We start from the raw sequence: 27,738 nt of genomic DNA, 5'->3' as shown, positions 1-27,738 counted from the left end.
AACCGGTTGTTTTTAAGCAACGTTTTCTATTGAATACTATTATATACCAAACTGTTTATAGTTCATTTATACATTTTATAACTTTTCGGGTCATTTTGATCATTTTATATTTCGTATTAGCGATTTTTATCATTTTATTTTACGTATTATCGATTGTTATTACTCTATCCCTGTAACTGTAATATAACTGTTTACTTACCTTTTAGCGTCGGCTTCCCACGCACAGTACAGACGCTCCCCAATTTACGAACATTCGAATTACAACGTTACAGTATTTTTTTTGCGGGTACAGTATGTCGACAAATGTTGGGACAGTGATGCTGTCAGTTAGATTTTGTAATGCGACACTTTTTCCAGCCGTGCTCGCTTGGGATTGGCTGAGTATATGGGCGGGGAGGAAATCCCTCTTCCCAGTTGACTCGCCAGGAGGATGCGGTGCATAACAAAAAGTCATAGCTGCTGGCACGTAATTCGCGTGAATTTATTTTACGACTTTTAGAGCGTCTGTATTTTCCACTTCCTCGTTTAGAGTTTGACTTCAACATACATTCCATACAAAATACAGCACTGAATCAACTTATGAACAAATTGAACTTACGAACGACCTGTCGGGAACACATCTCGTTCGCAAGCTGGGGAGCGTCTATACATAACACAAACATCGTACCTTTTGCGCTCTATTCCCGGGCCACGGTAATTGCTAGCTCGAGCGTGATCAAACGGCAGCAATTACGCGCTCGAGCATAGCCGACGCGGGGGGGGCGCTAATCGATAGCGAGGATCTAGCGTGGTGTACAGTTCCCATGCAGCTTCGGGCGCACCTGAGTAACGTACGCCGCTGGAAATCTAATTTGGCAGCTCATCATGCGTAGCCAAGGCGACAAAAAAGGGGCGCTGCATCGCAGAGTAGACAAACGCCATCTTTCCCCCCACTAATAAAGGATTGATCTGGCGTATTGATCGTACATGACAAGGCAGTAGCGAGGAATTTGCCCTCTTTCCTTTGTTATTTCCAGCCTCATTTTTATCTGTAGATACACACACACCCACACACACACACACACACACACACACACCTGTCCGTCCGTCCCCGCCGCTCGGCGTGATGTAAATTGTGTATGTGTAAAAAAGCACTCCATAATCAGGCCATCCATCATCAGAGGCTGTCAGTGGGCGCTCTCGGGGTGATACATCACGCTCTCCTGTCCTCCGCCTCAGCTGGGGCCTTGTTCCCAGCCGCCGGGCATGCTGGGAAAAACAGCCCGAACGGCACGCGGCCAAGCTGAGGTGGCTCGGTGTGACTGCGTCCTTTTACCGATGATAACGATGGGCGGATGGCGATGTCGGAGAATTAGCTTAAGCGCTCACATATGCGAATGAAAAGGCGCGTCCGTGCCGGCGTGACGACGTGGCGCTCTTTCATCTATCATGGAGATGATCTTTGTAACAATCCCCGGCGTAATGAAATTGGCGACACCGGGGCTGCCATCTGCTATTGATTTCATGCAAATGTGCGTGACAGTTGATGGAGACTTGCATTAGCGCTAAACGCCGCTGTCAGTTGATGAGTTGACAGTTTTGTAGCGGCGGGCGTGTAGGCAGACAGACGCGGACAATGTCAATAATCCCGTAAGAGCCGATGATGATATATAACGGCAGCACTTATGGGAAAGGCAGCGGAAAAGAAATGGCATACCTGCATGCTGATTTTATTTTATTTTTCTCTCTTGTACAAAGATTTTCTTTCATCCCGATTTCGTCAGAATGATTGTCAGCTTTGCTTTTTGCCGCCACCCACAGTGACTAACGTAGCACTCTCTCTTCTGTCTTTTCCGCCTGAGTTTATAAAGGGTACGGTTTGGGCAAAGATAACAAGTGTCGACAGATCCTGAAAAATGCTTAGAATCGATGTTCTAAAGCACAGGTGTCAAAGTCAAAGCCCGCGGGCCAGATCTGGACCCCCACGTAATTCTATACGGCCCATTTATATGGGCAGCAAATCATATGTGTCAAGTATTATGTTGCTTGCTGAAATCTGTACTCAAATGTCAAATTGTCATGGGTAATAAATAACGTTGAGATTTTATACCGGCCGTCCAAGGGAAGTCGTAGCTCCGAAGTCGCTAATGACAAAAAAAATGAGTTGGACATCAATGCTAAAGTCACAGGTTCAATTGTCATTTGGCAATTGCAAGCAATCCCGAAAGCCACTATATAGAGTCCTTAAATAAATGCCACCTTGTACTTTGTGAAAGCGCTATATACATCAGGATGGATTGAATTGTGTTGTATTGTGTTTTGGAGTTGGAACAACTCTACAATATAAATTCTTGCCAATTTATGTTAACTAATTCGCTGCCATTCCCAAATTTATTCGGAAATTGAAAATTGTGACGTGTAGGGCCGTTCCCAAATTTGTTCGGGATTTGTTTTTTCTCGCGAGGGAGTGCCGATAAAGCGTTGGTCAGACCTCTGGCAATATTTTTTTCCATTCCTGCAAGAGGGCAGCATTTGCATCAGCGCTATATAAATCAATATGGATGTATTGTATTGTATTTTGTACAGCTGCCCCCATTTCAAGCTCATATAACTCCAGACCCATATAACTTAAGAATTAACTCTTTTTTTTCGGATGAAAGAATAGAGTCTAACGCTGTCTTGAATGTTTATGTAGTGCTAAAACTCAATATTCTGTGGGTCCTGGAATTGGAGTGAAAATGACAAAAACCCTGGCACTGGGCTGGACACATTTTTTTGCACATCGTCTGCCAGTGAATGAGTTATTTAGCAGAACGAAGCAAACACACGGTTAGATCGGTAGAGCTTGTTCTTCCGCCTAGCTTTTATTTTGAAGGACAATACAAGTCGCATCATTTCTGTCAAGTCTTATTTCTGGGTTGTGAAATGCAGGGAAGCCATTTTTGCAACAAAACTTGAAATGTTTCCCCGTGTCATCCAACTTTGACCAGTTTGAATCCTTGAAATGTGTTAAAATCGCTGTTTAGGACTTTTTTTTTGTTATTTTGCAATACAACTCGAACATAGGTGCATTTTTGTTAGATATTATTCTTGAACGCACTCCAGTTGGCCTTAGTCAAACAAGAATGACGGCTTGATAAAAAAAAAAAAAGTGTAAAGTCGGACACCTTTGAAGCCTTTCTTCTAAATATTACCACGTATGAACCTCAACAGCAACAAAAAAAAATACACAAATCCGGCAAAAATCACAAAGTGAGTATCTATGACTCTGAATATTTTGTTTTGGCCTCGGAGGAGGTCGGCACGCCACTCAACCACCGCCATTGAACTTTCCGAAAAGAAAACCAAACGTATTGTCATTATCCCCCCCCCCCATGTGATGACCCGAATGTGTTTTCATAATATGATCAAGGGGCAGAGTCTGAAAGAGGGGGGGGGGGGCGATGTGGATGCCTAAACCCCTCCCATTTTCAATCGCTGTATGGAAACATGAAACCCTCCGCAGACATCCCATAAATCCTTCCCTGGGTGGGGAGGCATGATAGGGGTGCTATGGCAATGGCGGATTGTTCATAGGAAGGGTGGAGGGTGCGGGGGGGGGGGGGTGTTTGTCGGCACGTTCCAGTCACGCCCGCTTGCCGGCCCGGCGGCCAATCAATACCACTTTCCTGTTTTAGAGGTGGGGTAATTATGAGGTGGAGAGATTGTGTGACCTTTCACCCCTGCTGCATTACTCGGCTGATATTAAGATAAATTGCCTGATTTTGGGTAAACATATGCTGCAATTCAAACTGTCAGCACCGGTTTGCTCAGGGATAATTTGTATTGATCTCCTGGCTTCTTCCCCATTTTGCTTACTGACCTCGCGGATAATTAGAGAAAAAAGAGACACGGGGAGGGGAAGGAAGGAAGGTGGGACTTGCATTTGAATACCTGCTGGAGAGGATGAAGACCGCAGGAAAGCCAACGGGGGCGCGAAGGGCTAATAGAATTTCCATTTTCTTGCTCATCTTCTCTTCAAATTTAGACAGGTTGTTCAATTACATTGCTAGTGTGTGTATGTGTGTCATAGTCATACAGATTAAAAGATTTAATTGTTTAAACCGATCTTTTTTCCCCGCAGTTTAATATCGGCCATGATTAGATTAGGAGGCGATTATTACAAAAGAGAACCGAGCGTCATTCCCGCCTTTTGAGGAATGCTGTTTTTTGTTTTTTTTTGTTTTTACCGAAAAAAAAAAAAATGCTTTTGTGACCTCGCATCTCATTCTCGCGATCAAGTTTCCGAATATGAAGAAATGGAATGCGTGACTCGCCGTGCAGCTGCGAGCATCTCAGTTCCAATTTTCAGGAGGAAAATCGACTCTGGCGGAATACCGCAGGGCAGGGATGTGCACTTCCCGTTCTCGTTTTAATCGCACGCTTAACATTTTCCTTCAGAACAGACGATTTGTCTGCGTACTCAAAACAAATAGTCGATATTAGCAGCCCCCCAAAAAAAAAAGCACTTGACAATTCGCCTCCATATGGAAGCGAATCGAGCACGTTTGACGGTATGGGGACGTAAACATGGGCCAATGTTTGAGGGGGAGCAGTAAATTTAAGGGAAATTGTTCCTTGTTAAGTCTACGAGCCTGAATGGAAGCTAGCGCGGCATCCTAGCATTCCTGCCAGCCATTACGGCTTATTACGATAACTCTATCTTTCCAGGAGATAAAAAGCTAGCCTTGTTGCCATTTGCCAGCTATTACTTTCGCTAATTATACTTAACTGCTTGGAGCTTATCTCCACTCCTCCTACACCATTGAGCAGTTATTTTTTTCCCCCCTCGTCTTTCCCCTTAACACAAATTAGAGGTGGAGTGGGAGTTGGAAAGAGCGGGAGGTAGATAAACAGCACAGGCAGAAGTTCATTCAAGTGTTATTGCATTTTGTTGACTTGTCAAACGGTGCAAGCGGAGCCTCGGAGGCATCCGAACATCTGTTAGTGTCAAAGTCAAGGCCCGGGGGCCAAATCTGGTCCGCCGCATCATTTCATTCGGGCCATCAAAGTCCCAAGTAAAATGGTCCCATGTATACTACAAATCATGATTTTTTTTTACTTCAAATTCGAAAACGACTGTATTTTCCGGTGTATAAGGCGTACCCAAAAAGCCTTGATTTTCTTGAAAAGTTGACCATGTGGCTTATAGGCAGGTGCGCCTTATATGTGAAGTCATATTGAGCCACAACAGGTCTCGCAACGACTGTTAGCAGTAGAAGTTACCGACTCCATTTAATAAGAAGTAAGAAGTACTGTAGTACGTAACGCTAGCCTCTACTGTAGCACCTTATAATGTGGTGTGCCTTATACAGTAAAGTCTCGTTATATCGATACCGGATATATTGATAGTCCCGGTTATATCGATATTTTTTCGGACTCCCTTGAATATCGATATAACGAGACTTTACTGTATTTGGAAAACTTCTATATATTATTTATTATATAGAATTATTTATTATATAGATTATTATTAAACTTCTATATATTATATTTGGAAAACTTTTTTTTTTTCATTCATTGTAGGTGCGCCTTATACAGGTGCGCCTTATATATGGAAAAAGTTTGAAAATGCACCTTTCATCGGTGGTGCGCCTTATACTCCAGAAAATATGGTAGTTATTCATTAGCTCATTTAGTGCCATGAAAATATGAAATATTTAGGAATTGAAAAATGTGATGTGGAGCGCCATTCCCGAATCTGTTCAGGTTTTGTTCTTTCTTGCGGGGGGGCGATAAAGCGCTGGTCAAACCTCTGGCAATGTTTTTTTTCTCTTCCACAAGAGGGCAGGATTTGCCTTTTGTCCATGTTAGCGCTTTGTTACAGCTTCAGCTGTTGTTAAAGCGCTATAGAAATCAATATGTATGTATTGTATTTTGTACAGTCGCCCCCATTTCAAGCTCAGGTAACTCCAGACACATATTACTTAGGAATTAACATTTTTCTAATGAAAGAAGCTAGTCTAAGATTTTTTAGGGTGCATTGAATGTTTATGTAGTCCTAAAACTCAATACAGGTAACATCAGACTTACGACCGGCTCGACTTACGACCACATGTACTTACGACCATGACCTCCAGACCTTATTTTTAAAAATTTAACTGTACGTCTGGCACCGCAACGCGCCAGCAAGCCGGCAACGCGTACATAATTTTGGCCAGCCAGCTAGCATCTCACTCTCGCACAGCAATCGACCGTGTGATGGCACCAGAGGGGGGGACTTTGCCAGTCATTTAGCCTCCGAGTCTCTATTCAATATTTTGAATGTATTTCGATTTACGACCATTTTGACTTACGACCGTTTGGTCGGAACAGAACTTGGTCGTAAGTCGGATGTTACCTGTCCTAGAATTTGAGTGAAAATGATAAAAACCCTGGCACATGTGGAGGGGATTAAACATTCAAGTGACTTCTCCAAATTTTTAACGGCCACTGTGAGGAAACCGTAACTACAATGTGGACCATGGCAAAAAAAAAAAAAAAGAGTTTGACACCCGGTTGTCAGCAAACATCCCGGTAAAGAACTCGGACAGGCGTTCACTCCGTGCTACCCCGACAAGAGCAGACCTTTTTGCACTCCATAGCAAGAAAACGGCAAAACACGCATGCAGATAACCAAAAAAGGGTTTCAAACCAAGTCATTTCCAAGAATTCTTCACTGCACACCCACGCAAAGCCAACAAAAAAAACTCGCATCTGCTTCGACACTGACCATATCATCTCCGTCCACTCTGGCCCCGGTTATCATTGAGCGAGCGATTCCACGTCCGGCGCCCTCGAGATGAACAGGAAATTAAAATTTCAAAGATCTGCAGTTAAGATAAATCAATGGAAAGAGAAATCAATGTTCATTGAAATTTCATGAACTTTGAAGCCGATGCGAATGGAAATCGCCCTGACGGTTTCGCTCTAGTGCACATTTTTGCAACCAGTGGTGAAAAAAAAAATGATAAGGGATTACGCATCCATAATTCGCACTCCCATCATTTCTGCGATTATGATGACACCTGTACGTCTCACTTTTGAATGACATGTCAAGTTATGCGAGACGTCCACCACGGACCCTTTCACGCATTACCGGCCGACAGAAATCAAATGGGTTCGCTTCACAGCTGATTGCCAGCGCAAATTAATATTGTAAAATGAAGATCAATACATGGACGGGGGATGGGGGGGGGGGGGAGTCGATCGATAGCGGCTAAATTACGACGGCGTTTTTACCCCCCTCCCCCAACTACCACTCCTCATTCAAGATGAGTTGTGTTTTCCTCCCAAAGTCAATACGGCGCTGACTCCCTCATTCATTTCTCAATAAAGCCGCCGATGAATTTCAATCAAAATGGCGCAACGGAGGCGAATAGGGCGGGTTTGGGGGTGGGGGGGGGGGTATCTTTTCAAGCCCGCTGGCCTCCGAAAATGGGGCAAGAGGAGGAGGAAAAGGGGGGGGAATGACCCCCCCACCCCCAACCTCATTCCCAAGCCTCCTCTGTCTGTCTTTCCAGTGTCGAACAAGTGATGCCCTTACTCACTAAGGACAATCCATTCTGAGGGCCATTAGAAAAAGCACACCTCCTGGAAGGGGGGGGGGGGGGTGGTAGTGTGTCCAATTAAAATGAAATCAATGAATACCATCCTTTACTGCAGGATGAAAAAAACATACAAGCCAAGCGTGCTTTCATTTTCTTCCCACAATGCATTTTTTGCACAGAGATGTATTCGAAAAAGTGGCAGGGGGGAATGGTGGGGGATGGGTGGGTGGGGTGGGGTAAGGGGGCTACATGGCCAAGTACTTATTTTCAATCAATTTTCCCCGAGTCGGATTTCACAGGTCACTTGCTGATAACACGCTGGTGGAATAATGCCCCCACAGTGCGCTTCTCAAAGGCTACCTGACAAGCTAGCTGACAGTGTGGAAGGGGGGGTGTCGCGGTGGCCACGTGTCACGTCAAGCCCCCTAATTGGACACAAGGACCTTCCCTCTGTGGGACCTTGTCGCGCTCCACGTAAAGCTCACAAAAAAAAGGGCCTTCAAACGACGGCCGGCGACTAGCTTGGCAGTCGGGAGTTCGAGTCGGCGGCTAAATATCTCGACGTGTAATGAGACGGGCAGGTATGGCGGGCGATGGGATAACACGGCGCGAAACATGCTATGGCGGCGCTGCCAACTGGTTACTACCCACTTGGCTGTGGCCCGCACTTGTTTTTGTAATAGTCTGTTCTTGTGGCAGCAGTTCACTTCTATAGTAATACAGTGATACCTTGCCTTATGAACTTAATTGGTTCCCAGACAGAGTGTGTAAGGCGAAAAGTGTGTATCCTAAAAATTAATTTCCCATAGGAAACCATTAAAATGAGAATAATCCGTTCCCAGGTCCCCATTAAACATCATTTTCTACTTTCTAATCCTTAAAACTACACAAAATATACCTTATTTTATGTATAATAAATGTGCTCTGGTATTATAATTAAACAAATAAACTGTACTGTATAATAAAGTGGTTTTATTTACCTTTGTGATGGTCGTTGATGGCTTGATGGAATGGAGTGGCCGGTTTCATCAATATTAAGCACTTGATGAGAAACGTAGCCTTCTTTCACCATCTTGAGGAATGATCCCTTGTAGGTGCTTTCTCTGCCATCATTTTACCTAGTTCCTCATCAATTGTGTTCTGTTTAGCTGGGTTGATAGCTTTTTCCATCAAGTGTACAGATGGCTTGTGGGGGTTATTTGTGGAGCCTGATTGATGGGAATTTTAACCTTGCAGTCCACACTCTGCCTTTGAACTACCAAAGTTGAAACTCTCACTGTCGTCTGCCTGTCTTTTGTTCGCGAACGACACACATCACTCATTGTGGCAGCTCCGTGTGTATCCCGAAAAAAAGTTCGTATGCCAAAGTAAAATTTTAATAAATTTAACATTCGTAAACCGAAAAGTTCGTAAGCCAAGGGGTTCGTAAACCCAGGAATCACTGTATTGGAAATGTCATTATACACGCACCCCCCCTCGGCCCCTTCATACCAGTGCATTTGTTTACATGCCTTTTTTTGATTGATGCATATCTTTCCAGTACACCCCCCCCCCCCATCCCGTAGTCTATCACTGGGCGGCGTCCGATGGGGTTCGGAACCCAACCCTATGCAAGACAGGAAATGGAACGGAAACGCCGCATCTGATCAGTTGCGGAATCTGGGACTTCAAAAGCGCGAGGGGCAGGGGTGGGGGGCGGGGTCATCAGATATATATATATATATATATATTTTTTTTTTTTTTTAACTGGAGCGGCGTCCATGTGCAAGTTTGAGTGTGGAGTGGGTTTAATTGCAGTTGTCTGAAGTATTTAGTGCTGTACTGGAACAAGATCTGTGAAACTCTCCCTATAAGACCAACCTACGCCCCCCCATTCCAGCATTCTTAATACCACACACACCAACAATTTCCTGAGCCATAAAAAAGAAATAAAATAAATACATAAATAAAATGGGAAAAAAAATGAAATAAAATGAAATACAATAACAAAATAAAATACAAGAAAATACCACCATACTGGAGCAAAATGTGTGAAAAAGTCCCAATAAGACCCCCCAGACCAGCAAATCCAATCCAATTACCTGACTCATAAAAAGTACATAAAATAAATACATAACTAAGGTGAAAAATATGAAATAAAATACAATAAAAGAAAAGAAAATAGTGTATTTTCTGGAGTATTCGGCGCACCCCCAATGAATGGTATATTTTTATAGTTTTTTTGCATATATAAAAGGGTGCCAGAGTATAAGGCACACCTCCAATGAATGGTGTATATACAAACGTTTTCCATATAGTATTAGGTGCGCCGGAGTATAAGGCGCACTCCCAATGAATGGTGTATTTTCAAACTTGTTCCATATACTGTATAAGGCGCACCTTCAATGAATGAAAAAGGTGTTCCAAATATAATACATAAATATACAAAAGTTTTCCAAATATAAGGCACACCACATTGTAAGGCGCTACAGTAGAGGCACCACTTATTCTACAATGGGAAATGGAGTCAGTGGCTACTGACAGTAGTTGCGAGACCTCTTGTGGCTCAATATGACTTCACATATAAGGCGCACCTGCGTATAAGGCGCAGGGCCATCTTTGCAAGAAAATCAAGGCTTTTGGGGTGCGTCTTATACATCAGAAAAATACAGTACTACAAAATACAGTAAAGTCTCGTTATATCGATATCGGATATATCGATAGTCCCGGTTATATCGATACTATTTCTATGCACGCACGGAGAAAATTACATGCAAACAGGGTCGGATATATCGATAGTCCCGGTTATATCGATATTTTTTCGGACTCCCTTGAATATCGATATAACGAGACTTTACTGTACAATCAAATTAAAGTGAAATAAAAAATACAGACCCAGTCCTCCCGTCCTCGACACCCCATCTTCCCTTTCCATCCTTCAGCGAACTGACATTTCGTGATCCCCCCCCCCTCCCCCTTTTTTTACCTCTATCGAATAAAGCCTCTGCGTGACCCTTTTTTGTCCTTACGCTGATGAATGACTGCCTCATAGCCATTTTGTCAGATTTTGGTGCAACCGAGTCGATGGCGTCACCTTGACGAGTAAACTTTGCCATCCATCAGACCTTCAAGGCTGTCTGGGCTTAACTAAAGCAAAGAGCAACTCGCTACAGGGCGGGAAAGAGGGGGGGGGGGGGGTAGCTAAAATTGTCCAACCGGTTCGCTTGTGAGGTCGAATGAATCGCGCCTCCTATTATCGCCACTTTACAGTGAGAAGGGAAGTAAGGGGGGTTGGGGGTGACTTGACTTGTACTAATAGCCGAGAAGCCATGCTGGTCACCAAAGGTCTGAAGACGAAGCACCCTGTCAGTACCCAGCTTGGGAAATTAGCAAATAATCTTCCCCCCGCCCGCCCTGACAAATGCGTGACAGCTCGCCTTTGCCAATCATCCTCCGCTAACGTCGTGATGCATGTCCTGTAGACCCCCCCCCCTCCACTGGAGGATACAAGTGAAGTTTACTGACCCTCAATTTGCCCGTGACAAATGGGGGGGTCATGCTAAATGCGGGTTCATTTTTTGGAAGTAGACTTATGTGGATGTCACTGATTAGGATAAATAGACGCTGCGTGTGTTAGGCAGAACCTTATTACCACGGGCTTGCCTTGTTACCCCTAGAGGGGGGTCAAAAGGGGGGGGGGTCTTTTGTCAAAACTTGGCCGTGGTAGAAAAGCAAAAGCTCTGATGCAATTAGGAGATTAAAATTGGAAACATTGTACAGTTGGGGTTTTTTATTTATTGTAATAATAATAATAACACGCACCAGCGTTCACTCCACACGGAAGTAAATAGATAGAAAGCTAGCTAGACAGCTTGTAGATAGCTAATAGATAGCCAACAGATAGCTAGCTAGATAGCCAGCCACTGAGAGAGCTATATAGCTAATGGATAGCTAAATAGATAGAAGGCTAGATAGCTAATAGATAGCCAACAGATAGCTAGCTAGATAGCCAGCCACTGAGATACCTATATAGCTAATGCATAGCTAAATAGATAGAAGGCTAGCTAGCCAGCTAGTAGATAGCTAATGTTGTTCGTCCTTCACTATGGTGGTGAAGATGACTTGCGCGTGAGTTTGATTAATAGATAGCCAACAGCTAGCTAGATAGCTAGCCGCTGAGATAACTAATAGATAGCTAAATCTATTTGGCTTTCTAAAAATAAATAGAATACAAAAATAAACAGTTAAACAGCTAGTTAATGAAACAACTCAATGGTCAAAGAACTATTTATGATTTCCTTGATACGCTTGCAGTAACTGCTCCGTAAAATGGTTACAATACTGCAAATGAGGACGGAAAAAAAAGATGAGGGGGCCTGGGGGGGCGGGCGGGGGTCTTGATCACACCTGGGGGCCCTCTTGATAGAGCATAATAAAGTATCGACGCGTGCTAGCGCTCGGACTTTCTCCTTTTGATTTTCGACCAACCTTGCTGACAGTCAGTCAGTCCTGGCCAATGGATAACCGATACATGGATTAGACAAGAGGACAAGCTGGCAACCTCCATAGGGGACGGCAAAGGGCCGTAGGGGTGGCATGGATCGACTGTAAAATTAGCCCACAGGACTTTTCCTCTCAAAACAAACGAGGCCAAATGAGATCCGACGCGTCGTCACAAACTTCCGACCCGGTGAACTTTTGTCTGTTTGTCTCGTTACCGTTGAAAAAACAACAAAAATGGTGAAAAGGAAATGCCAGTGGGAACATTTGACACCGCAGGGGGGTGGGGGGGGGGGGTGCTCATTGCTCGGAGAATGGATTGTGAGTTGACTTCGGGGGTAATTTGCTGTCATTTTCTTTCAATCGGTGTGATTTACGTTTTGGACAATTAGGGAGGCGGTGCTAAAAAAGACTCAAGTTGGAAAGCAAAGTATTAGAAAGGTGGCGGGAAGGGCGCGAAGGGGGGGGGGGGGGGTTGTGATCTACACCTTCGGTATGCGCAATCAACCTGTCCCATGCTCGTCGCTTCATTTTTCCAGTTTATAGGCAGTCTGGATATCACTAAAGACAAGTAGCACTTTGGCCCCTTTGGTGGAAAAAGCCCATCTGCGCTTTTAATACGCCAGCTCAACAATTAGCGGAGTCTGTTTAAAAAAAATCAAGCAGTTGTTCATCCGCAAGAGGATGAGGGCCAACGAAGGGGAAAAAGAAGTTGGTAAAATTCTCACTTTTAAACAGTACACAATTGATGAGGAACTAGGTAAAATTATGGCAGAGAAAGCACCTACAAGGGATCATTCCTCAAGATGGTGAAAGAAGAAGGCTACGTTCCTCATCAAGAAAGCGGTCACTCTATTCCATCAAGCCATCAACGACTATCACAACGGTAAATAAAACCACTTTATTAAACAGTACAGTTTATTTCTTTAATTATAATACCATAGCACATTTATTATACATGAATTAAGGTATATTTTGTGTAGTTTTAAGGATTACAAAGTAGAAAATGATGTTTTATGGCAGGGGTGCTCACACTTTTTCAACACGGGAGCTACTTTTGCAATGACCAAGTCAAAATGATCTACCCGTTATATTTATTCAGAAATATATTGACGATTCTTGCAACTTATGTTGATGTACAACCATATATGTAGCACAACATAATTCTGTACATGTTTTGCCATGACCTGAGTTCACGCCGATAACTGGCAGACGAGACAAACGCACTTTGAAAATATCATCGGGAAAAAAAAGTCCCATTCCCATTCCATATGAAAGTGATATGTTTTTTTTTCTTACTTGGTCCAGCTCTCCCACTTATTTTTATACCCTATCTTACGTTTAAGAGGATAAAACCGAGCGAAAATTAGGATATAACTAACTAATTTGCGGCGTTTGAGCATGCACAGTGTACCTAATAATGAAATGTCATCTAATTGGTTGTCCGGTGTGTCAATCAAATGAAGGGATGGTTGACTGGCTAACGTCGAGTTTTTTTCCCCCAAAACACCTCAACTTTATTTGTATAGCGTCAGTTACCAATAGTACCTTGGAGATCGATTGGTCGATCGCGATCGACGTATTGAGCACCCATGTTTTAGGGGGACCTAGGAACGGATTATTCTCATTTTAATGGTTTCCTATGGGAAATTATTTTTTGGGATACGCACTTTTCGCCTTACACGCTCTGGGAACCAATGAAGTTCGTATCACTGGAGAGAAAAAGCACGGTGAGGGGATACGAGGGAGACGTTTCCTCGGTCAAACCTGATGGTAATCATCCCAATCCGCTTAGCCTCTGTGACTAATGGGGTCTGTTCTTTAGGGACTTGCCGCGCTATACAAGCCATTAATGTCTTAACTTATACACCTTCCTTCTCAAGGCTTTGCGCTAACACGTGTCCGAAACGCACGCATGCTAACATGCACGATAGCGAGGCACACTACACTCCTGTTTCATTATCCCGCTTGCCTTGTTGGCCTTTGCTCCGCTCCTGCTAGGGAGGTTAAATATCGGGGAGAGCTGGGCCAGACTGCACGCTTGGACTAGAAGGGGGACGCATGGTTGAAGGAGGTTGATGTGTCCTAGAGAAGGTCTTGATGAGAAACAGCTGCCCCAAGCATGGAGGGGATCTGGGTGAGGGCAGCCCCCCACTATGCAATTCTACCGCGCTCAAGGCCAGGGTTGCGCCTCAGGCCTCGGACGGGGGGGAGGGGGTGCGAGGAGTGACTGGCAGTGATCGGGTGCGAGGAGGGGGTTGAAGTGAGAGTGCCTTGACGCACTCCTGTTTCATTCTGTCCATCAAGAGCCGCAACAGACAGAGGCTTCCAGGTCAGACGGGTTTTGACCTCCGCGACCTTTGCCTCCTCGGCAATGATGACAGATAAGAGCACCACTTCCTTCTGTTAGCCGAGATAATCACATCTTTTCCACAGACGTGTTTTTTTTTTTTTTTGCTTTTGGTGGCACGCTCACGCGTAGTATGTACTTTTATCGCGCCGATGTTGTCGCATACCCCCTTTCGCATAACTCTTTTAAAAAATGATAGCAAACTACAGTGATACATTGGCTTACAAATTTAATTGGTTCCCAGACAGAGTGTGTAAGGCGAAAAGTGTGTATCCCAAAAAATAATTTCCTATAGGAAATCATTAAAATGAGAATAATCTGTACCCAGGTCCCCATAAAACATTATTTTCTACTTAATAAGCCTTAAAACTACACATAATACACCTTATTTTATGTATAATAAATGTGCTATGGTATTATAATTAAAGAAACAAACTGTACTGTATAATAAAGTGGTTTTATTTAACTTTGTGATGGTCGTTGATGGCTTGATGGAATGGAGTGGCCGGTTCCATCAGCTTTCACCATCTTGAGGAATGATCCCTTGTAGGTGCGTTCTCTGTGATAATTTTATCTAGTTCCTCATCAATTGTGTTCTGTTTAGCTGTGTTGATAGCTTTTTGCATCAAGTGTACAGATGGCTTCTGCGGGTTATTTGTGCAGCCTGATTGATGGGATACTTTAACCTTGCAGTCTACACTCTCCTTTTGAACTATCAAAGTTGAAACAAGTCCAAATGTCACTGTTTTCTATCCATTTTGTCACCCTCTGTCGTCTGCCTGTCTCTTTAATGTTTAAACCACCTCCCCTCACTGTTGCGTCCTTGACCAATTACGTGGCTTTAACCGACGACTGGGGGCGGGGAATAGAGGACCAAAACAAGCCGGATGCCATTTTCTTGTTAGGAGAACGTTCACAAACAACACATCACTCATTGTGGCAGCTCCGTGTGTATCCCGAAAAATAGTTTGTATGCCAAGGTAAAATTTTATTAAATTTAACATTCGTAAACCGAAAAGTTCGTAAGCCAAGGGGTTCGTGAACCGAGGTGTCACTGTATCATATTACAAGTCTCATTTCTTAAAACTGGAATGAAGACATCTGCCAAGGGAGCGCTAAACATAATTTGGATCACCCATCCCAAAAAATATTATTTTCAACCCATTTTCTGCAGATGCTCAAACATCATTAACACAGTGAACAAAGGTGATTGTGTGTTGGAGCATCAAGCACTTCCTTGCCAAAATCCCGCATAGCATCAAATAAGCGATAAAAGAAAACACAAACTTCCTCGGGAAAGATTGTCACTGGATAAATTGCGACCAATCGTGCGACCGATCCTCTGATCCGCACTTTTTATCCTCATCTGTGGCAACCTTGAATGGCGTCTTATTCCCCAGCCTTCCGCCGGGTTTGATGCTATCTTTAGTTGTAATCCTCTTAAGTAAGCGCGAAAAACATAACTTCGCCCCCCTTCCCTTTTGCACAATTAGCAATTTGTCTCATATCAATCCTGTATTTCGTTTTTCTACTTCTTTCTTTCCTTTGCTCTTCCTTTCATAGCCTTTGCTGCTGTGAAATGTCAATTTCTCCACTGCGAGACGAATAAAGGTACATCCAATCCAATCCCGATAAAAAAAGACAATCGTCATAACGAGTCATCCTGACAGCTTGACTTGAACACGAGCTCGGTTGGTGACCTTGCGTGCCAGAAGGTCAGAGCGGGGATCGGGTTACGCCGACACACCCCCCGCCCCCCAGACGCCTCGTCAAACAGCCTTAGACTTTAACTCATTCACTGCCATTCACAAATTAATTCGGGAATTGAAAATATCACATAGAGCGCCATTCCTGAATTTGTCGGGGGTTTTTTTTCATGCTTGGGTGCCGATAAAGCGCTGGTCAGACCTCTGGCAAAGTTTTTCCCCTTCACGAGGGGGCCACATTTGCCTATTTTTCCATTTGTTCCAGCTTCAGTTGTTGTTAAAGCGCTATATAGACCCCATTATGTTGTGTATTCTGTTGTATTTTGTACACCCGCCCCATTTCAAGCTCAGATAACTCCAGAGCCATATAATTTAGGAATTAACTTTTTTTTTTCCTGATGAAATAAGATATTCTAAGGGTTCTTACACTGCATCGAATGTGTATGTAGTCCTATAACTCAACATTCTGTGAGTGCTGGAATTTGAGTGAAAATGACAAAAATCCTGGCACTGGAGTGGACACATTTTTGCACATTGTCTGGCAGTGAATGAGTTAAAAAAAACAAACAGCGCAGATCCATTTTACATTCAACTGACGCGATACCTCACTGGGCCGAGAGGTTTTCCGTGTAAGGTGAGGGGGGTGAGAACCATGTTGGTTTTTTTTCAACTCACCGGTGTACACGAATCTCCCCGGTGCGCCTTTGCAGAACTGCTTGGACTTGTAGGACAGCGTGACTTCCACCACGCCGGGGATATGCCGGGGCGGGGTCTGCACGCGAATGGCGTGGGGGGTTATCAGCTGGATTCCAAAGCAAAGGGAGAAGAAAAGTAGAAGACAGAGTCCAGTCAACCAAATGCCGCTATGTTGTATACAGCGATACCTTGGCTTACGAAATTAATTGGTTCCCAGACAGAGTGTGTAAGGCGAAAAGTGTGTATCCCAAAAATTAATTTTCCATAGGAAACCATTAAAATGAGCATAATCTGTTCCCAGGTCCCCATAAAACATAATTTTCTACTAAATACGCCATTGAATACTCAGCATTAAACACTTGATGAGTAACGTAGCCTTCTTTTATTTTAACCTTGCAGTCTACACTTTGCCTTTGAACTCTCAAAGTTGAAGCGAGTGCAAATTTCACTGTTTTCTATCCATTTTGTCACTCTCTGTCGTCTGCCTGTCTCTTGAATGTTTAAACCACCTCCCCTCACTGCTGCGTCCTTGACCAATCACGTGGCTTTAACCGACGACTGGGGGCGGGGAGTAGGGACCAAAACAAGACAGCTGCCATTTTCTTGTTAGGCGAATGGGCTCGTTCGCGAACGACACATCACTCATTGTGGCAGCTCCGTGTGTATCTCGAAAAATAGTTTGTATGCCAAGGTAAAATTGTCATAAATTTAACGTTCGTAAACCAAAATGTTCGGAAGCCAAGGGGTTCATAAACCGAATTGTCACTGTACCTCACTCCATACGAGCATGGTCCCGAAGACCACTTGTAGGCCGTCAAAGAAGTTGTCCCCTATGATGATGACGGTGGCTCCTCCGGTGGTCCAACCCTCGCTGGGGCTGATGGCCTTGATGCACGGGGTGGCTGCTTATCCAAGACAAAAGAGAAGAGCCAATTCAGCACCCAGGGGGGGGGGGTCTTTGACTTTGTATCCCAGTGTTCTGCATAGACACCTTGTTGACCTTACAAAGACATATCACCAAGATCCTTTCACGAGAATCCAGATCAATGATTCATTTCGTGGTTGTAGTGTACTGTATATTCCGGTGTATAAGGCGCACGTAGTATAAGGACATTGACTTCTTATGATATATACATATACCGTATTTTCTGGACTATAAGGCACACCTTCAATGAATGTTATACATACAGCTAACATCCGACTTACGACCAGCTCGATTTACGACTACCCGTATTTACGACCACGACCTCCAGACCCTATTTTTAAAATGTAAATTTTACGCCTGACACCGCAACGCGCTAGCAGGCCGGCAACGCGTACGACAATTTTGGCCAGCTAGCCAGCATGTCCCTCTCACACAGCAATCGACCTTGTGATGGCACCAGAGAAGGGACTTTGCGAGTCATTTAGCCTCCGAGTCTCTATTCAACATTTTGAATGCATTTCGACTTACGACCATTTTGACTTACGACCGGATAGGAACTCGGTCGTAAGTCGGATGTTACCTGTATTTCAAAACTTTTATTTTCCATATATAAGGCACACTGGATTGATTATAAGGCGCATGGTCAGCTTTTTAAAAGATTGAAAGCTTTTAGGTGCGCCTTATACACCAGAAAGTATGGTATATCGTATTTTCTGCACTATAAGGGAGTATAAGGCACACCCCCAATGAATGGTGTATTTTCAAACTTGTTTTCCGTGTATAAGTTGCGCTGGACTATAAGGCGCACCTTCAATGAATGAAAAAAAGTTTTCCAAATATAATATATAAATACTGTATTTTCCAGTGTATAAGGTGCACCGGAGTAGAAGGTGCACCCCCAATGAAGGGTGTATTTTCAAACTTTCCATATATATATAAGTCGCACTGGACTATAAGGCACACCTTCAATGAATGAAAAAAACGTTTTCCAACTATAATATATAAAGATATAAAAGTTTTCCAAATACAAGGCGCACCACGTTATAAGGCGCTAATGTTGAGGTTGGGGTTACACACTACTTCTTCTAGGTGAGTCGGTGCATGCTGACAGTAGTTGCGAGACCTGTTGCGGCTCATTGTGATGTCACATATAAGGCGCACCTGCGTATAAGGCACAGGGTCATCTTTGGAAGAAAATCAAGGGTGCGCCTTATACACCGGAAAATACAGTAGTTAAGCGGATCCTTCAAACGGTTCGCTTCACAAAGGGCTAAACGGCGAGAAAATGATTCCATGTCGCAAATGACGCGGCGGGGGGTGGGTGTCGCCGTAGATTCGGCGCGTTACGGTAAAGATTGCCGCCTTGACGTTGTTTCATTACCTTACAGGCGGAGTCGTTTCAGGTTTCATAACGCGTAACGTGTCTCATGAATGATTCACGCCGCCTCCTCCGCCCCGCCCTTTTGTTTTTTTGTTTTTGGGCTGATCGATTCAATCCATTTCATATTGTTTATGATTACAACGCTTTTCATCTAAGCGTGACTGACGCCGTACATCAACTTACCCGGGACGGACTTGTTATTATTATAATCTCATTTGAGTGATCCGCCGCCCGCCATCCGTTGTCATTTGATGCATTACCTTAATATGGCGCCCCGGCAACCACGCCCGTGTTTACCGCGCCGACGGCGTTGAAGGCTTATCCATAAAACAGCCGTATCAAATTTAATCGATTTCCATCAATATCTTTGAACATATGACAAATTGTTTTTTTTTTTTCCTCAATATAGCGCCCGGTTTTGCGTTTTTTAATATCTTTTTTTTTTTTCCCGGCCTTGTAAAGCCGCATTATCCTTTCCATCCGGCGAGTAAATCACATTGGTCCCCCCCCTTGTTGTACGGATCACCTCCGACAAGACATCTCCCCTTTGTTTGCTTTGCCGTCGGGCCTGTTGGGGGTCATGTTTGCCATCTCTCCCGGCCCATAAAGTGCACGGTCGCGCGCACACGTGCGGTGTACAACAGGGAATGTGACTTTAACAGGCGCTGTTGACTTCATGCTAATCACCTGGTACAGATTTTCATTTGCGAAGGCCTGGAGGAGTGACATTTGCTTTTCCTTAATTGCCAAACGCCGTGTCTGAAAAGACGAGCGACCCTCGGCGGGCTTTTTCCTCTCTCAGGGCCTGACCTTCATCAGCGCAGACGATTACAGCAAATAATTCACCCTTCAAAATTACTGTAAACAAATTGACTTTGGGGATGAGAGCAGAGGGGGAAGGGGGGTGGAGGACCCTGATGGTGACTGTGATCGTTCTAAGGGGGGGGGGGGGGCAGCTGCAGACTAAAAACCGAACGACGGCAGCGAAAAACCGGCGCAGTGAAAACCGGACCCCGACCCGAGGAAAGATGGCGAGCAGGAGCCCTAAACCGCCGTCCGCCATTTGCATATGTCTCAATGCGCAGACGGCGCGGGGAGCATGTGCTGAATGGGGACCGTGGCAAAGTGGATTACACAGTCAGCGGCGGCGATCTGATGACAGACACGCACAATAAACCCCAATTCCACACCGGGGCCTCGCAGATGACTTCGGGTGAAAAATATAAACAAAACTAAATACATAAATGCATATAGAAATGTAAAAAAAAAAAAAATCCAAGATGGCGCCATCTTACAAAAAAAAAAAGCCAATTGGTCTTACATGCTTGCTAGTATTTTAAATAAAATAAATACATAAAGAAATAGAGAAAGAAAGAAAAAAAGACAGACATTACAAGCAAATAAACAGAAATTAATAAATTAAATAAATAAATAAAGGGATAACAAGTAAACAAACAAATAAATAAAAATAAATAAATACATAAATGCATATGCGAATTAAAAAAAAATCCAAGATGGCGCCAACGTGTTGGGCAGCCTCGGTTACGTACTAGCTAGTATTATACATTAAATAAATAAACAAACTAAAAACAAGCAAACAAAAAAAAATACATAAACAAGAAATTAATACATAAATTCAAAAAAAAATCCAAGATGGCGCCAACGTACAGCATGTGGCAGTGTTGGTTCGATAGTAGCTAATATTATAACCTAAAAATAAATGTATATAAATGCATACATAATTTTTTTTAAAAAAAAATCCAAGATGGTTCCAATATCTGTGGCAACCTCAGCTATGTGCTCCTAATATGATAAATTAAAACAAAAAATAAATAGATAAACAAACTCATCACAAGCAAACAAATAAAGAAAAATAAATACAGTAAAGTCTCGTTATATCGATATCGGATATATCGATAGTCCCGGTTATATCGATACTATTTCTATGCACGCACGGAGAAAATTACATGCAAACAGGGTTGGATATATCGATAGTCCCGGTTATATCGATATTTTTTCGGACTCCCTTGAATATCGATATAACGAGACTTTACTGTACATAAATTAAAAAAAAAAAATCCAATATGGCGCCAAGCTATGTGGCAGCATCGGCTCCCAAGTATTATATTATATTATATTATATTATATTATATTATATTATATTATATTATATTATATTATATTTTATATTATATTATATTATATTATATTATATTATATCGTATTATGTCATATTATATTATGTTATGTTATGTTATGTTATGTTATGTTATGTTTAAAAAAAGTATTACAAATCCAAAAAAATATAGACTGCATAGGAAACTCACCTCCCTCCCCAAGCGTCAATGAACTTGATAACCGGCCCACCCAAACGTCTCACTTTTTGCCTTACGACCGCGTCAAAAAAGCGATCGTAGATCTGAGCCTCCGGGAGGGGGTGTGTGTGTGGCTGTGTGGGGTGTGTGGGGGTGTCGCGCCTCCGGTATTGTGACACTCAAACAGGTCTAATGTAGCCCCGTGAAGCCGTCCTTTGTTCTGCCTGCTGAAATGTGTTGTAATTGTGCTGTGGGATGTCCAGATGGTCGGTTGATAGTGCAGCTGATGGGATTATACCTTTTACCTCTCCCTGGGCCATCTGTTCCCTTTGACTCTCTCTCTCTCTCTGCCTCCTCTTGTCGCTTTCCCTCCATCCTCCATTTTTTTTTATTCTTCCTTCCATCTCTTTCTTCCTCTTAGGCCCCAGCAGTCTGGATTCACTTGTCTTTATTGCATAAACCCCTAACAGCATTACAGCCACTTGGCATGCAAATGAGGCAGGCGCTGCAGGCTCTATGCTGAGTCCTCCTATATTGTCTGGGGCTCCATAATGCTGAGCTACGGAACGTCTGCGCGGGTGTGCGCGCGGGTGTGCGCGCGGGTGTGCGCGCGGGTGTGTGTGTGTGTGTAGCAGCATCATCATGATGATGATGATGGCGTACGTGCGTGTGTGTGTGTGTGAAATACTATTTGTGTGCATGTTTATGCATCTTTAAGCCTTGAGTGTATACATGTTTGAGTGGCAGGCAAGCGCATTTGTGTATACGTGCATAATTTGACTGCGTTGTGCGCAGTGGTTGTGGTTAAAATAACTCGAATGGCACGAGGCAGCGCACAGGACCTCCGCCAAGGCCTGTTGTCAAGTTTTGGATGGGCAACAAATTGTTCATAGATTCATCTCTCCTCCATAGGCTTGGGATTTGTCAGCAAGATTAATTTTTGGCATTGTTGGGGGGTATGAATTATTTTTGGCAGTTTAAAATAATTTTGAGGGATCAGTTTTTGTCACGGTCGCAATAATTTGTCCAAAATTTGGTAACTCTGGTTTTTTTTTTTTGTGTGTATTTATTTTGTTGTTTATTTAGTGATTTATTTATGCGTGTGTGTACTTATTTGTTTATTTGTGTATTTTTATTTATCTATTTATTTGAATTTCTAATACTTTTTATGTATGCATTTATGTATTTTTGCATATTTATTAGTTTGTTTGATTATCAGTTTGTATGTTTATCTATTTAATGTAATTTATAATACTAGCTAGCATGTAATCGAGGCTTGCCAGACACGTTGGTGCCATCTTGGATTTCATTTTAACTTATTGATGTATTTATTTGTGTTTATTTTTTTTTTGTTTTACCTTTTTATTTATTTATTTATTTCTGTATTTATTTATTTACATACTTACTTACTTACTTACTTAGCTTATTAGTGTGTTTGATTGTTATTAATTTGTATGTTTAACTATGTATGTATCTATTTAATGTAATTTATAATACTAGCTAGCATGTAATCAAGGCTGCCAGACACGTTGGCGCCATCTTGGATTTCATTTTAACTTAGGTGTGCATTTATGTATTTATGTTTTACTTTTTATTTATTTATTTATTTATTTATGTATTTATTCATTTATTTAATTTATGATGTTAGGGAGCATGTAACCATGGCTGCCACACACATTGGCGCCATCTTGGATTTGTTTTCAATTTATGTATTCATTTATGTGTTTATTTTTGTTTGTTTGTTTATTTATTTGTTTTTCGTCTGTTTATCTATTTATTTATTTAATTTACAATACTAGCTAGCACGTAACCGAGACGGTCACGCACGTTGGCGCCATCTTGGAGTTAAAAAAAATATATATGTATACATTTCTGTATTTATTTTTGTTTATTTTTTTTGTTCGTTCGCTTGTTATTGGTTTGTTTATTTGTTCATGTCTTTATTTTTTAATTATAATAATTGTGAGCACGTAACCAAGGCTGTAACACACCATCTTAGATTTTTTTTAAATGTATGTACGCATGTATGCATTCATGTATTTATTTTGGTTTATTTATTTGTTTGTTTGCTTTTTAGTAGTTTGTTTATTTATTTATTGTATCTATGTATTTTTTCCCAATTTATAAAATACCCTTTCATAAGACAAATTGGATGATGAGATGCTGTTGCGTAATGATTTGCCCCCATTTAGCGACATGGGAGAGTGAAAATATTCAAAGGAGCTCACAGTGTGTTTGCAAACAATTCATTTATCAGTTTTCTAGGAAAATAAATATCAGACTGCGATTGTCGTAGCTTTGTTTAAGTTGCAGTGGTGCACTATCATAAAAAATATGAAGTGAGATGTCATCGCAACCTGATTAGTTTGTGCACATATACAATATCATTAACCATTTTAGGATCTGCCTGATGGGAAGCGTTTCTACTTATTTAAAGAATTCAACAGAAAAAAACATATAATTTATCACATAATCAATTTTTTTGAAGAGCTGGGGGGGGGTTTCTCGGCTTGATTTATTTGAAACGCTAATGAAACAAGGGCTGACAACAACGCCACATGGCGGGATGATGCATGTTATCCCGCATTTGGCCAATAGGGGGCGGCGCCTCTTGATCAATGCAAACTGTGATTTGGGGGGGGGGGCAGCGTAGATTGGTGTGTGCTATCTGATGCTACTCTCACCTATAGTGAACTCCGGAGGAAGAATGTGTTGATATTTAGGGGCGGGGGATACTAATAATAACTTTTTATTTGCCTGTGAGTGTCACAACACCTTTTTTTGGGGGGGACAATTGGAGGTCAGGGGGGTGGGGGTGGGGGGGTCTCTGAGAAACAAAGCGAGCCGATGTTTTTTTTTTTTTTTCCAGTGGATTTTATATTCGCAGAGAGAGGGAAGATAAAAAGGGGGAAGCGAAAGGGATTGTGGAGTAAAGGGGAGAATACGTACACACACACACACACACACACACACACACACATACGTGTGCACGCCACTCGCGAGGGGGCGTGTTCAAGTTATTAGACAAAAGACATGTTCAACTGCGCGCTTGACAGTCGCTTCTTTTCTGGCTTTTACAACGTGTCACTCTGGGTGCTTTGAAGAGTAAAGTGAGGAAAGGAAGAAAGCCTAGCTTGGGTTAACCTGTAAAGAACACACACAATGGAGGACGGAGGGGGGTGGGGGGTGGGGGGGGTCCCGTGGGAGTGGGGGAACATGGTAGGCGAGGGCTCAACCTCTTTAATTGCTCTCCTCATTAAGAAAGCGGTTGCTAGGCAATCCACACCTATCGTGTCATAAACGCGAAACACACAAACAGAACGTCAGCGAACATAATGACTTTGCTGCTCCGGGTATGACTTTAATTATTTGATTTTTTTTATATATATTTATATATATATATATATTTTGCTTCTCCAGTCATTAATAAAGACAAAAACAAATAGATTAGCATTTTTTTTTTTTTGTTGTTGCCCCAATCAGGACTGCGCGAGATATATTAATTGTCTGCTGATGTTTTTTTTGTCTTCAGTTTATTAGGCGTCGTTGTTGTATTAAACATTACATTTGCTTTTGGTGGCGGAAGCATTAATGGCCATTAATGTGTGGAGAAAAAGCTCAAGTTGACTCACTTTGGTGGATAGAAAAGTGTTTGGCTAGCCATAATTGGCCCTTGAAATGTGAAGATAAGCAATTTGCACAATTGCCTCTTCCACCCCCCCCCCCCCCCCCCCCCCCCCCCCCCCCCCCCCCCCCCCCCCCCCCCCCCCCCCCCCCCCCCCCCCCCCCCCCCCCCCCCCCCCCCACCCCCCCCCCCCCCCCCCCCCCCCCCCCCCCCCCCCCCCCCCCCCCCCCCCCCCCCCCCCCCCCCCCCCCCCCCCCCCCACCCCCCCCCCCCCCCCCCCCCCCCACCCCCCCCCCCCCCCCCCCCCCCCCCCCCCCCCCCCCCCCCCCCCCCCCCCCCCCCCCCCCCCCCCCCCCCCCCCCCCCCCCCCCCCCCCCCCCCCCCCCCCCCCCCCCCCCCCCCCCCCCCCCCCCCCCCCCCCCCCCCCCCCCCCCCCCCCCCCCCCCCCCCCCCCCCCCCCCCCCCCCCCCACCCCCCCCCCCCCCCCCCCCCCCCCCCCCCCCCCCCCCCCCCCCCCCCCCCCCCCCCCCCCCCCCCCCCCCCCCCCCCCCCCCCCCCCCCCCCCCCCCCCCCCCCCCCCCCCCCCCCCCCCCCCCCCCCCCCCCCCCCCCCCCCCCCCCCCCCCCCCCCCCCCCCCCCCCCCCCCCCCCCCCCCCCCCCCCCCCCCCCCCCCCCCCCCCCCCCCCCCCCCCCCCCCCCCCCCCCCCCCCCCCCCCCCCCCCCCCCCCCCCCCCCCCCCCCCCCCACCCCCCCCCCCCCCCCCCCCCCCCCCCCCCCCCCCCCCCCCCCCCCCCCCCCCCCCCCCCCCCCCCCCCCCCCCCCCCCCCCCCCCCCCCCCCCCCCCCCCCCCCCCCCCCCCCCCCCCCCCCCCCCCCCCCCCCCCCCCCCCCCCCCCCCCCCCCCCCCCCCCCCCCCCCCCCCCCCCCCCCCCCCCCCCCCCCCCCCCCCCCCCCCCCCCCCACCCCCCCCCCCCCCCCCCCCCCCCCCCCCCCCCCCCCCCCCCCCCCCCCCCCCCCCCCCCCCCCCCCCCCCCCCCCCCCCCCCCCCCCCCCCCCCCCCCCCCCCCCCCCCCCCCCCCCCCCCCCCCCCCCCCCCCCCCCCCCCCCCCCCCCCCCCCCCCCCCCCCCCCCCCCCCCCCCCCCCCCCCCCCCCCCCCCCCCCCCCCCCCCCCCCCCCCCCCCCCCCCCCCCCCCCCCCCCCCCCCCCCCCCCCCCCCCCCCCCCCCCCCCCCCCCCCCCCCCCCCCCCCCCCCCCCCCCCCCCCCCCCCCCCCCCCCCCCCCCCCCCCCCCCCCCCCCCCCCCCCCCCCCCCCCCCCCCCCCCCCCCCCCCCCCCCCCCCCCCCCCCACCCCCCCCCCCCCCCCCCCCCCCCCCCCCCCCCCCCCCCCCCCCCCCCCCCCCCCCCCCCCCCCCCCCCCCCCCCCCCCCCCCCCCCCCCCCCCCCCCCCCCCCCCCCCCCCCCCCCCCCCCCCCCCCCCCCCCCCCCCCCCCCCCCCCCCCCCCCCCCCCCCCCCCCCCCCCCCCCCCCCCCCCCCCCCCCCCCCCCCCCCCCCCCCCCCCCCCCCCCCCCCCCCCCCCCCCCCCCCCCCCCCCCCCCCCCCCCCCCCCCCCCCCCCCCCCCCCCCCACCCCCCCCCCCCCCCCCCCCCCCCCCCCCCCCCCCCCCCACCCCCCCCCCCCCCCCCCCCCCCCCCCCCCCCCCCCCCCCCCCCCCCCCCCCCCCCCCCCCCCCCCCCCCCCCCCCCCCCCCCCCCCCCCCCCCCCCCCCCCCCCCCCCCCCCCCCCCCCCACCCCCCCCCCCCCCCCCCCCCCCCCCCCCCCCCCCCCCCCCCCCCCCCCCCCCCCCCCCCCCCCCCCCCCCCCCCCCCCCCCCCCCCCCCCACCCCCCCCCCCCCCCCCCCCCCCCCCCCCCCCCCCCCCCCCCCCCCCCCCCCCCCCCCCCCCCCCCCCCCCCCCCCCCCCCCCCCCCCCCCCCCCCCCCCCCCCCCCCCCCCCCCCCCCCCCCCCCCCCCCCCCCCCCCCCCCCCCCCCCCCCCCCCCCCCCCCCCCCCCCCCCCCCCCCCCCCCCCCCCCCCCCCCCCCCCCCCCCCCCCCCCCCCCCCCCCCCCCCCCCCCCCCCCCCCCCCCCCCCCCCCCACCCCCCCCCCCCCCCCCCCCCCCCCCCCCCCCCCCCCCCCCCCCCCCCCCCCCCCCCCCCCCCCCCCCCCCCCCCCCCCCCCCCCCCCCCCCCCCCCCCCCCCCCCCCCCCCCCCCCCCCCCCCCCCCCCCCCCCCCCCCCCCCCCCCCCCCCCCCCCCCCCCCCCCCCCCCCACCCCCCCCCCCCCCCCCCCCCCCCCCCCCCCCCCCCCCCCCCCCCCCCCCCCCCCCCCCCCCCCCCCCCCCCCCCCCCCCCCCCCCCCCCCCCCCCCCCCCCCCCCCCCCCCCCCCCCCCCCCCCCCCCCCCCCCCCCCCCCCCCCACCCCCCCCCCCCCCCCCCCCCCCCCCCCCCCCCCCCCCCCCCCCCCCCCCCCCCCCCCCCCCCCCCCCCCCCCCCCCCCCCCCCCCCCCCCCCCCCCCCCCCCCCCCCCCCCACCCCCCCCCCCCCCCCCCCCCCCCCCCCCCCCCCCCCCCCCCCCCCCCCCCCCCCCCCCCCCCCCCCCCCCCCCCCCCCCCCCCCCCCCCCCCCCCCCCCCCCCCCCCCCCCCCCCCCCCCCCCCCCCCCCCCCCCCCCCCCCCC

The 27,738-nt window shown here is 48.0% G+C and overlaps 2 protein-coding genes across 9 annotated transcripts in view; one reads left to right on the top strand and one right to left on the bottom strand.

Moving 5' to 3' along the window:
- ebf3b (EBF transcription factor 3b) overlaps positions 1-27,738 on the bottom strand; it is a 136,679-nt gene that overhangs the window by 18,819 nt on the left and 90,122 nt on the right. For 4 of the 8 annotated variants that reach the window (XM_089011684.1, XM_089011685.1, XM_089011691.1 and 1 more), the window contains exons 9-10: positions 17,550-17,680; positions 16,758-16,884 (exon numbers count right to left, since the gene is read on the bottom strand). In XM_089011684.1, coding sequence (XP_088867810.1) covers positions 16,758-16,884; positions 17,550-17,680 — 258 coding nt within the window. Of the gene's footprint in view, positions 1-16,757; positions 16,885-17,549; positions 17,684-27,738 lie in introns of all 8 variants that reach the window. The other 4 variants (XM_089011683.1, XM_089011686.1, XM_089011687.1 and 1 more) reach the window with 1 other exon arrangement.
- Positions 1-27,738, top strand: part of mgmt (O-6-methylguanine-DNA methyltransferase) — a 173,879-nt gene that overhangs the window by 68,650 nt on the left and 77,491 nt on the right. The window lies entirely within an intron of this gene.

This window comes from Hippocampus bargibanti, linkage group LG13 (genome assembly GCF_051943395.1).
Source record: "Hippocampus bargibanti isolate YZ-2025 linkage group LG13, ASM5194339v1, whole genome shotgun sequence".
NCBI lineage: Eukaryota > Metazoa > Chordata > Actinopteri > Syngnathiformes > Syngnathidae > Hippocampus > Hippocampus bargibanti.
The sequence above is the reverse complement of the archived record's forward strand: the minus strand, read 5'-3'. Positions and strand labels throughout refer to the sequence as shown.